Source organism: Limulus polyphemus, unplaced genomic scaffold, assembly GCF_000517525.1.
Source record: "Limulus polyphemus unplaced genomic scaffold, Limulus_polyphemus-2.1.2 Scaffold3613, whole genome shotgun sequence".
NCBI lineage: Eukaryota > Metazoa > Arthropoda > Merostomata > Xiphosura > Limulidae > Limulus > Limulus polyphemus.
In genome coordinates, this window is record NW_013669223.1 from 104354 (window position 1) to 117298 (window position 12945).

The 12945-nt window shown below is 35.1% G+C and overlaps 1 protein-coding gene across 3 annotated transcripts in view; it reads right to left on the minus strand.

Annotated features, from left to right (window-relative positions):
* Nucleotides 1-12403, minus strand: part of LOC106469689 (microtubule-associated serine/threonine-protein kinase 3-like) — an 83554-nt gene extending 71151 nt beyond the window's left edge. For all 3 annotated transcript variants that reach the window (XM_022398269.1, XM_022398270.1, XM_022398268.1), the window contains exons 1-2: nt 12221-12403; nt 11780-11859 (exon numbers count right to left, since the gene is read on the minus strand). In XM_022398269.1, the coding sequence (XP_022253977.1) occupies nt 11780-11859; nt 12221-12392 (252 nt within the window). In that variant the 5' untranslated portion in view covers nt 12393-12403. The remainder of the gene's footprint in view (nt 1-11779; nt 11860-12220) is intronic.
* Nucleotides 12404-12945: the final 542 nt, after the last annotated feature.

Here is a 12945-nt window from a genome sequence, read left to right on the forward strand (position 1 = left end):
TAAGTCCGCAGACATACCGCTGTGCCACTGGGGGGCGTTAATACCTTGAAACACACACGCATAGAAGTTGTGTTAATACATTGAAACACACATTTATAGAAATGGTGTTCATTTCCTTCTTGCGAAGCAATGGCTCAAGTTGGCGAGTTTTTGTAAAAGTTACAACATCATGAATGATGTCATACGTGAATAAACAAACAAACGCACACTGTGTTATTACTATTTCCATTATTTTCAAACACGATGGCGTCCATGTAATCTCTCGCTGCAAGAAAAGTAAGTAACAGTGTTTGTTTTCAATTGCACGTGACGGTTGCTCCCACAGGATCAGCCGCTTGTTTTATCGGATGGTTGCTTCCTGAACACTTGATCCGAGATAAAGGTCCGCTGTGAGAGAAACGAGTGTGTTGAGGGTTTGGTAACTCTCCGATAAGAAATACGTCTTGAAAGATAACGTGCCCCTACCCTGATGACAACGTAGGTGGATACGTAGCTCCCAGTGACGCTGCATACATAACTACAACATCGCACTTCCAGAAAGGGATTACCGTAGTTAGCAACTATTGAATTACCCAAGTTTACTATACTTTTCCAAGTAAATTGGATGTTTAGTGCAGTTTTGATATTTCGAAACAATTTCTACAAAGAAAAAAATACTTTGGTCAATAATGCGGTTTTCTTTTATTATCATCAAACACCACTGTGGGGAGGTGTTGGAGAGTACAAGACAATTCTTGTCGGTGTTCTTTAACATGGTGTATGTATCACGCAGCAATAAAACTCTTCCAGTATAGCGCTAAAATGGAACATCTGCCAAGAGACACGGGTTACTCTGTGTCTTTGAATAGTGTTATTCTTGGAAATAATCATTTAACATTTAAATTCAACAACAACACCAAAAAAAGAGAGAAGAAATCGGAAGAGGTAAGAACAACAACAACAAATATTTACAACTGTAAAAGCTGGACATAGTTTTCTGCTTTAATAACTTCTTCCTCCTACAATTTTGTCCCGAACACAAACATTATAATAATGGTTATATTGGGTACAATAGACATTGAAATAGAAAAATATTTTACTCAAGTACTACTTTTTACTGGTGTATATGTACAGGGTGTGGCGAAAGTGGAAACCCATGTATGAAAACATACACATCAAATCGCCAATATTTCGGGTGTTCTTCTTTCACAAACGTTGTTCTAGGCCTCACGTCAATGTTACAAGTGTATTTTGACTTCCGTTGCTCTGCGCTTCAGATTACCAATACTCCAATTGTTTTCCTTTGATTACCGTCGCCCCTACACCTTAAACCATAAATATTCCAATTGTTATCCTCTGATTACCGTCGCCCCTACACCTTAAACCATAAATATTCCAATTGTTGTCCTCTGATTACCATACTCTTTGACATCTAACAAAGTCTCAAACACCGTATCTCGGTCTTTCTCACCTAATATAGGCAACTAGAAATAATGCCCTATATGGAACGTTACCTTTCTTACAACCCGTATAATTTCGTGATTTTTAAAACCACCTGCTTCGTGTGTGTGTAAATACTTCTTAATACCTTCACACAACAGTTATTCTTGCCAATTTATTTCTGTAAGACGTGTAATTAATTCTATACCAAAACGGAAGTTAGATCGTGTTGTAACTTCCATTTCCGGTATTGTGCTTTACCGGTAGTTCTCAAGTGTATTTGCAGGGTGGTGCCAAACGTATTACATAGTTGGTATTACACAATACGAAAAAACTGAAACAAAGTTAGTTACTTTCAGAACAAGACTTCGGAAATTGAACTATATCATAAATGAAACAGTTGTGTATAAAGTTACTTTCACCCCACATGTGTATAACTATATGGAAATTTTTTTTCCGAAATAATCTTTGTTTAAATACCTCTATCTTCACAGTACTTGTTCTAATCTGCTAAGTAGCACTGGAAAGTGTAAGTAAAGGAACAAGTGAAAATCATGCTAATAGATACAACACCTGAATGGAATATATCATGATACGTTAAATACTTATACTATAAACTAAGTATATACACACTAGTATTAAATTATTTTTTAATCTTATTTTGAATGTCCTTGAACTAACAAAACTGTTTTTAATATGACAAATTTCCAATGGACTTCATACATGCGCAGTTTTTAATACGAGTTGGGTATTACTTAGCCAGCACTACTAGCCCATATAATAGTTTCTTCTGTACATTTTATACAAATAAATTCGGTTAGCCAAAGGGGTGGAAATATTCAAAATTTAAGAAATGCAAAAACAGATATGTTTTTCTTTCTTCAAATCGCCTAGCTGTGTTATTTTACAAGGTTGCGTGTATTCTCCAGTTACACTCAGGTTAACAAATGTTTTTTTGTTTTTTTAAGACAGATGGCTCCCCAAGCTCGTTTAGCCTTTTGTTGTTGTTTTTCAATCGTAGTAGTTGATATTTTTATTAAAATTGCGATAGTTCAATTTTAAAGGAGCATATTGGTGTCGTAACGTGTGTTGCATAGAAGTACATCGTAACTTAGCAACATTAATGAAGCAATATATAGGCCTAACTATCTACTTGTATGTGTGCGTACATTGACGCCCACAGTTGTTTATCCAGTTTTAAATGTCTCGAAAATATTACCATGCGCCTACCGTGATTGATTTGTGCGCATGTAGCAGTTGCTTAGGGCTCTCAAACCTCACTTGACCACATACACGGTAAAAGATTAATGGTAGAAACAAACATTATGGAAATCAAAGCTTCAAACACGTGCTTTTTTTTTGGATGCAGCTCAGTGTGATTCAAGAGTATTTATAGTTTATATCACGTTTCGAAATTTTAATAACAAAAAAGTAGAAGCAGGTTCGAGTTGGTTACAGAGCAAGTTATTTTCCTTCTATGGGATTCTTTATGAAACGTCACTTCCAGTGCTCTATTTACCTGACCTGCCTCAACAACTAAGCCTCTCTCCGATGAGGAGGAGGTGGCCTTAGTACATATACATATCAAGTTTTATATAATTCCACGATATATTATAATCGCCAACAAAACAAATGAATGAACAGACGTTGTAAAAAAACAAAAACAAAGTTACACTGTATATTGAAACAATAATTCGGAGCTAGCAAATGAAAATTTGAAGCTTCGCATACAATGTTCTACAATAATGTATACAAGGTAACACACACAATTTTGAAGAAATGACAAAATATACACGTATTTTACTACGGGTTTTTTTTCCACAAACGTTTAAATGTAAGTCATTTGTTGACGTAAATACTTTTAATTTCTTTAATAATTAAGATTCAAAAATACTAAATATTTACAACAATATTTAAAAGATTTTTGTTTCCAAATTCAGGCATAATACACCCTGAACCATGCTTCAAAACCACAATTTTATTTTTTAAGTACACTACTTAAAAACTGAACTGAACAACAATAACACGCGATTTTGACGACATATCAAAACTAAACTCACGGAATCACGGCTACAAAAAAGAAGCTCCAGAGCATTATTGGTGCCAGATCATTAATCTGTTTTTGTTATGACTGCTGGGAAAAATGAAACTGTTAAACAAGATAAGCTCTAAAATAAAGCCACTATTAACCAACACTAATGGTAAACACAAGGAGAAAGGCAGCCAATATTAACCAACCCTAATGGTAAACACAAGGAGAAAGACAGCCAATATTAACCAACCCTAATGGTAAACACAAGGAGAAAGGCAGCCAATATTAACCAACACTGATGGTAAACACAAGGAGAAAGGCAGCCAATATTAACCAACACTGATGGTAAACACAAGGAGAAAGGCAGCCAATATTAACCAACACTGATGGTAAACACAAGGAGAAAGGTAACCAGTTTAACCAACACTGATGGCAATCAAAGTAAATTTAAATTTTTACCACAATAGAAATATTTAAGTTATCCAACTGGAATGTTTCCACTTAGCATATTCTTCAGTTTGGGTAGTACTTACAGCTCTTGAAACTGAACTAGTAAAAGAAATATGCAAACTTAACTATTAAGCATAAGGAAGAAGTTTCTCTAGATACAAAATGAACACTTTCAAATGAATTACAAAATACACTATGGAATTAAACATGTAGAAACAATCGCATTCTAAAAGAAAACCAAAAACCCAAAATAGCACATTCTTCATAATAAATGGTATTAAATACTAAGTTCGATGTTTTTATTTTCAATCAGTACTATTAATATTATATAGCAAGAATTTATTTGCCCTGGGTCACAATCAGCCCTCCAAACCCTGATTTCAAGCCCGCAGAGCCTCCTTTATTAAAAGTTATTTGGGAACAGAAATAACTTGTAATTAGTATAAATAAATATGAAACAAGTTAGCTACTGATAATGTTGCATTCATTTCACAAAGTATCATTATAAATAAAATTTTTCACTCATGCCACTAATGCCCCCTCACCCGAGGCTTTTTGACCATCATCATTCTATGATGAAGCGACCTTTGCATGCATACATACAACCACTCAAAATGGGGACCAGTCAGTGTTTTGGTGTGCTTGCCTCTGTTTGGTTTTGTGCAAAGATGGTTAATGGGCTATCTGCAAAGTGACTACTGCGGGGATCGAACTCCAAAATGTAGCGTCATAAGCCCATAAACATACTTCTGAGCCATCGTACGACTTGCTGAGTTAGTTTAACTGGATATACGCATGATAACTTTGAGTTTGTAGTTTGATTAGACTGGTTTTACGAAAATTTACATCACCTTACACCAGGAATTAAAAACTTTAGACGCTTAAATTAGGATATTCAATTCTTTTCTTTCACTCACGCTGTAAATGCATCTTTTGATTATGACATGTTAGTTTTTCTCCTTTATTTGGAATGTGAATATAAATAAGCCATATTAGTAGCACAGCTGGTACAGCACACTAGAGCAAAATCCCTAACCAAGTATCTGGTCTTTGGAGGTGAATGAGGAAGTAGGACCCACAAAGTGGTGGGATACATCGTCTATCAGTCTTAAGCTCCGTTCGCAAAGCCTTACTTGTAAAGAGCAAAAGAAAAATAATAACAACAATAAAATAATGTAAGAAAGCAAGATGTGAGTGCTCAAACCCACAACGGCCCACATCAATAATAACCTTCAATGCCTGCAGGCAGTTGTGTGGAGGTGACTGTTCTCATGCTCAAACCCACAACGGCCCACATTTATAATGACATTCACTGCCGGCAGGCAGTCGTGTGAAGGTGACTATTCTCATGCTCAAACCCACAAGGGCCCACATCTATAATGCCCTTCAATGCCTGCAGGCAATTGTGTGAAGGCGACTGTTCTCATGCTGAAACCCATAACGGCCCACATCTATAATGACCTTCACTGCCTGCAGGCAGTTGTGTGAAGGTGACTGTTCTCATGCTCAAACCCACATCTATAATGACCTTCAATGTCTGCTGGCAGTTGTGTGAAGATGACTGTTTTCATGCTCAAACCCACAACAGCCCACATCTATAATGACCTTCACTGCCTGCAGGCAGTTGTGTGAAGGTGACTGTTCTCATGCTCAAACCCACAACAGCCCACATCTATAATGACCTTCACTGCCTGCAGACAGTTGTGTGAAGGTGGCTGTTCTCATGCTCAAACCCACAACAGCCCACATCTATAATGACCTTCACTGCCTGCAGACAGTTGTGTGAAGGTGGCTGTTCTCAGAAAAGAAATGAAAAACATAAAAGTAAGAAATAAGATCTATTATCAGGGGCGGTAAGAAAAACACTATGAAGTTAGCATTCCAGCCCCCTTAATGGGGATTAAAACAGGTATTAAAAAGCTCAAATTAATCGGGTAATATTAGTAACAGCAGATAAATTATGCTAGAATAAAATCCCTACCGAGTTATCTGAAACATCCATCGTTCACCCGTAAAGTCTATTATTTTTCAGATTGTCTTTCACCTTTTATTCTGGTTATGCAGCTTTACCTTTTTATTAAAATTTCTTTTGTATTATAAAAATGTTCTATTTCATCATCATCATAGGTTTGGGTCTTTCCGATTTCAACGCAGTCCTTCCTTTCGATGTTAATATTAACTGTTTGAAGTAATGTTTAGGTTTACATTACACACACGATAACGTACCCGTTCAACACAAGGGTAAAACACATGATCCCCAAAAGAATGACACAGGGGGTTAGATCGTAACGCCGATCACCGCCGATCTCCTTTACATTTTAAAAGCACGTGTCAGATTTGGTTATAATTGGTCTAGCGGCTTGCCAGTTATAAACGACATACACACACACACCAGTTTTTGTCATACAATGGTATATGGAAGAGATCAATAAAATTTATTTTCTTTGCTTATCGTTTTATTTTAATGCTTTAAAAGAGTGATAAAGCAGATAAACTATTAATAACTTCGCTAGAAATCAAAACTTTTTTTTATTATTACAAGAAATGCAAATATTACTTGGACTTTCATTCAATTAGTTTTATTTAAAACATACTGTAAGACTAAGTGGATTGATACATCTGTGACCACGTGAAAAATAAAAATATGTACCTTAATTTGATTTACAATTTCAATGCTGATAAAATGATTATTTTACTTTAGCAAAATTTTTGTGACGAACGAATAAGGAACTGAATCCCCCTCGCGGTTAATACATCCATTAGTGCCTTTCCATTATGTAAGTAACACGTTTGTGGCCACAGAGCGTCTTCTCTTGGTTCAATCTATACAGTCTCGAACAGCACAGACACGATTTTAACCAATGTGAAGAGTGGCACACTTTTTGGCGACTGTTCCCCGAGGTGACGTTCTTGATAGAGCGCCAAGTTTGGTAATGAAAGTGTCATATCTAGTGCATACAGTGTGTATAACAGTGTTAACGGTTAGTACTGACGACGTTAAACCTTAACCATACGTTTTTTTTTAAATCACCTTTCGATGAATTTTTCTATTATTTTTAATAAACTAATGAAAGTTAAGTAAAAATAGAGAACTTAATCTGACCCTCTGACATATATATATATTAGCACATTTACAATTATGGCCTAAAATCGTTTCCCCCTCAAGAAAATGACTAATAAACTAATGAAAGTTAAGTAAAAATATCCATATTTTACAACGGTTTTGTAGAGAACTTAATCTGACCCTCTGACATATATATATATTAGCACACTTACAATTATGGCCTAAAATCGTTTCCCCCTCAAGAAAATGACTAATAAACTAATGAAAGTTAAGTAAAAATATCCATATTTTACAACGGTTTTGTAGAGAACTTAATCTAACCCTCTGACATATATATATTAGCACACTTACAATTATGGCCTAAAATAGTTTACCCTCAAGAAAATGACTAATAAACTAATGAAAGTTAAGTAAAAATATCCATATTTTACAACGGTTTTGTAGAGAACTTAATCTAACCCTCTGACATATATATATTAGCACACTTACAATTATGGCCTAAAATAGTTTACCCTCAAGAAAATGACTAATAAACTAATGAAAGTTAAGTAAAAATATCCATATTTTACAACGGTTTTGTAGAGAACTTAATCTAACCCTCTGACATATATATTGGCACACTTACAATTATGGCCTAAAATCGTTTCTCCCTCAAGAAAATAACTATATTTTACAACGGTTTCAGAACGTTATGTAACAATTTATCGCACCTAACCCCAGAGCGCTATATTACAATCTAATACTCCCTACCTAACCTCAGAGCGTTATACAACAATCTTTTACTCCCTACCTAACCCCAGGGCGTTATACAACAATCTATTACACCCTACCTAACCCAAGAGCGTTATACAACAATCTTTTACTCCCTACCTAACCCCAAAGCGTTATACAACAATCTTTTACTCCCTACCTAACCCCAGGGCGTTATACAACAATCTATTACACCCTACCTAACCCAAGAGCGTTATACAACAATATTTTACTCCCTACCTAACCCCAGAGCGTTATACAACAATCTATTACACCGTACCTAACCCAAGAGCATTATACAATAATATATTTCTCTCTACCTAATCACAGCGTTATACAACAATCTATTACTCCCTACCTAACCCCAGAGCGTTTAACAACAATCTATTACTCCCTACCTAATCCCAGACCGTTTAACAACAATCTATTACTCCCTACCCACAGTGTTATACAACAATTTTTTACTCTCTACCTAACCCCAGAGCGTTATACAACAATTTATTACTCCGTACCTAACCCAAGAGCGTTATACAATAATATATTTCTCTCTACCTAATCACAGTGTTATACAGCAATATATTACTCCCTACCTAACCCCAGAACGTTTAACAACAATCTATTACTCCCTACCTAACCACAGTGTTATACAGTAATCTATTACTCCCTACCCACAGTGTTATACAACAATCTATTACTCCCTACCTAACCACAGAACGCTATGTTACAGTCTATTACACTGTACAAAAGTTTAGAGCGTTATACAACAATCTATTACTCCCCACATAACTTCGAAGCGTTATGTAACAATCTATTACTCCCCACATAACCTCAAGAGCGTTATGCAACAATTTATTACTCCCTACCTTACCTCCGAACGTTATATAACAATCTATTACTCCCCACATAACCTGAGAGTATTATGCAACAATTGATTACTTCCTACCTAACCTCACAGCGTTATGCAACAATCTAATTATTTAGTTGTTGACTCTATGTGTATCCGCGTTTGGACACTGCACCTCACATTTTACTCTAGGGATATGTATTTACTATGCGAACAAATAGTACATAAAAGTAAAACAACACAAAGCCAAGTTTATGTGTACAAATTACATTTCGGGAGGCCAAATATTTTATGAAAGTGAATCTATTAAACAGTTCTGAAACGACATTCATTAGCCTTTGTACCTTCCTACGTGCTACACGAAGGTATAAACGTTACACAAACATACTTAACGAGAGTCTAAACGAATTGCGAGGATAAAAATATTTATGTATTGTCAACAAAAAAAAAGTATCGGACATAAAACCGACTGCATATCACTTACGTCAACAAGCTCGATTGGTATAATATTATAAAGTTCCTTTATCCCATTGTCAACACACTATGGGAAAACAGTAAAACAACTTATATAATAAACATTACGATATAATTATCTCTGTCGAAACAGGACAAATGTGATAAAAAAATACGCTTAGAAAACACACCATTTAATCAAGAAAGCTTTTGACAATTATTTAACATAGCATCCGATTTCAAAAGAAAAAGTTGTTGTATTAAGTAAGTAAGTAAGTAGCTGGACCAATTGGCGTAACATACATCATTACAAATATGTTAAGTGTATATTTTTGTATCCTAAAGATGATACAGTATATCAAGTAACTTTTGTTTTAAATGCACTGTTATTTCCTGGAGAAACAGACAGGTAATTATTTTTTCAAAATATTTACGATCGAAAAACAGCACATATACAACTAACAAATAACATTAAAGAATACCTCAGTTTGCCCCTGAAGAAGAAAAGTCCACCTTTCGAAAGCGCTCGGGTTATATGGATTTTATTCATTTCATTAAATAATGCTTATACTTAATATTTGTGTTGATAAGCTATAAGAAACACCATGATAATGCATCTGCGTAACTCAAGTTCTTTTCTGTCTAATTTTCAATATAACTGTCAAGTGTTATCTCCTCTTTACCATAAAGTATTTCGATATCTACTAAGGTTAATCGAAATTTCAAAACATTTGCTACCTAAACCGTGAGGATTTCATAAAAAGAAAACATTTGCTACCTAAACCGTATGGATTTCATAAAAAGAAAACATTTGCTACCTAAACCGTGAGGATTTCTTTTAAAAAGAAAACATTTGCTACCTAAACCGTGAGGATTTCTTTTAAAAAGCATTTGCTACCTAAACCGTGAGGATTTCATAAAAAGAAAACATTTGCTACCTAAACCGTATGGATTTCATAAAAAGAAAACATTTGCTACCTAAACCGTATGGATTTCATAAAAAGAAAACATTTGCTACCTAAACCGTATGGATTTCATAAAAAGAAAACATTTGCTACCTAAACCGTGAGGATTTCATAAAAAGAAAACATTTGCTACCTAAACTGTGAGGATTTCATAAAAAGAAAACATTTGCTACCTAAACCGTGAGGATTTCATAAAAAGAAAACATTTGCTACCTAAACCGTGAGGATTTCATCAAAAAAACTAAAAACATTTGTTACCTAAACTGTGAGGATTTCTTTTAAAAAACTCATTTCTTTTCCATTGTAGTGGACAGACTATTTCGCCTAAAGTAAAAGTCGTTCAAGAAATATCTAAAACAATTTCGTGAAAGAAATGTATTTCACCAGTCTCACAATAATGTTTGTACATTCTGTCCGACACACAAGTTTTAATTATTTATCCTTATGAAATTAGACTTGTCATCCAGAAGCAAACACATGCTTGATGTATTATCAGATGTACACGCACTAGTGTTATCCTACAGTGATTTAGAAGTCATATGTGCATGAGAAAACATTGTCTTCTTAATGATCTCCTCAAACACGAAGGTAAAACTACACAAGACTTTTATTCTCAGACAACAAGAGTGATTATATTCATCATAACTGTGGTACTACTCGGGCCGGAGCTAATAGGGGGAACAGGTCCCCTGAAATGTCGTTGTCACCCCCCCAAGCTAATTTCGTACATTAATTTGGACCCAAAGTTAACAAAAGCTGGTGCCGGGATTGGCAATACTTAAAACACGATTCCCTATTACAATGCTATTTCAACATAAGTTACATAAGACTCACCAAAAATGAGAATATATTATCAGTAAATTCTAGTTTTAGATTACGAACTTACAACAACAAAAAAGTTTCTAGTCATAATCTGTGTGTAATGCAAGTGGCTTCAAAACTGTCAAGTAAAGTCATAAGGTAATGTTAATATTTCAACTGCTGGTTAAGCCTCTTAATCGTCGAGTCTTAGACTAATAGACAGACCTTGGACACAAGCTGCATTGGAGTTTGTTTCTAACTCTTTTCCTTCGCTCTTGACGCCAAGAGCAACTTCTTCCTCACTCTAGGGTCTAGCAGCAACCTGTTCAGTTCCATTATTTATTACGATTATCCTTTTCTAATTAATTGTTAAAGGTAAAAATGGTACTTACCGCTGGTTTCAAAGCAAACTACGCAGTTCCATGACCTATCATGATTAGTCTTTTCTAATTAATTGTTAACGGTAAAAACGGTACTTACCGTTGGCCTCAAGTTCAAACAGGTGGGACGTGTGACCCGGTGTTTACTCTTTATATCAGTTTTGACCCAACTCTCCATTTTGTCGAATACCACATCCTTGTTGCAGGACTCTTCGACCGCGTCTTTTAACGAAGATTTACGAGTCTCGTGCATTATTAGCATAAATACTTAAATGTTTTTTTCGACAGACACAGGGAGAAACAGTTGACACGTTTTAAGACATTTGTCTTGAGTCTAAATCGTGTTTAAAATATAGAAATATTTCTAAGACTTTAATACTGAAGCAACACACAAGACAATCATACTTTTAAATTAGGCTTTCCTGCTTGCTATCTGGAACACCGATGAATGTAAGATTAAGTAGAGATTTGGAGCAACATGATATACCACCTGAGACACCAGTGCGTTAGTGACGTTTTGGTATATCTTTCAATTCTTTGGGGACTTGTACCGACATGAGATGGCGTGAATTTCAATCACTGATACTCAAACAGCCAATAAGAAGTCAACATGAAACTTACCACACTAGCTGACAGAGAGGGCGCTGACTGTCCCATTACAGAACTTCGCATTCGTACGAGGTTTGAGGTCTCCGAGTAACCTAGAAGATATATACTTAAACCTTGGGGCGGCATGTTACATTCAGCCCTACAAATATAAACTAATAGTATAGATATTATCAAGTAACGTTTCAAAACATCTGCCTACTCTTTCTTCTTTTTATAACGCATAAATTGTATTTTAGAAGTAGTTTTTCCAAAACTATTTCACGTATTAAAAAATTAAAACGTAAATAGATTACACAAGCGTTCAAAAATTTCAATATTAAACATTCTCAATGGAAAGATGAAGGAATAAGGAGCGACAGAAATATTAACAAAAATCAAATTATCGTAAGTTTTACTTTAAAAAAAAAGTAGAATACCCTATTATTTGCCGAAGTCCTTGAAAAGCTCACTTACCTGGGGTTCCATGGAGCCAGCTAACTTGCCCTGTAGTAAAAGTTGCAAAACTCTCACGTCGTTTCCTCGCATCTTCCGAAGTCTGTCTGTGTAAAGGTCGAGATTTTCGCTGATTGGTGAGAATAATACCATCCCGATCTAGAGGTCTTTGTGGTGACAGTAAACACGACATGTCATTTTGCTCCCCCTATCAGGAGAATAAATACTTTAGTAAGTTTTTTCCTTTAGTTTTCGTAACTAACATCTACAGTTCTGAAAGATGTTTCCCAGAACAGCAATACTACTTTTTTGTAGACAAATATGTCACTACATACATCTCACGCACATATTGAGTTAATATAATACGCTGCCTTTGCAACTTTTCTGGTGTATAGATGGCAGCAAACTCAATACACACACAACAATAAAAAAATATTCTTTAAAGTCACAAACTGGTCCTTAGACGAACTAGTTCAAAACTAACGTGTGTAACTCGGAATGCAGAGCGAATAACAAAACGCCAGCTACTAAATATACTGATATTTTTTTTTATATGTCAGCAGACCGGTTTTGTTTAGTGTTATTTGGAAATAGTTGAAGATGTTAGAACTCGTCGTGGATAAAACGTATTAATGATTAGTTAGATGATACTTTACTAAACCACTTTTCTGTTTCTTAGTCTTTTTATAGAATATTATTAAAGAAAATTGACTGTCCATTTAGTGAATACGTTCATTCTTGGTTTT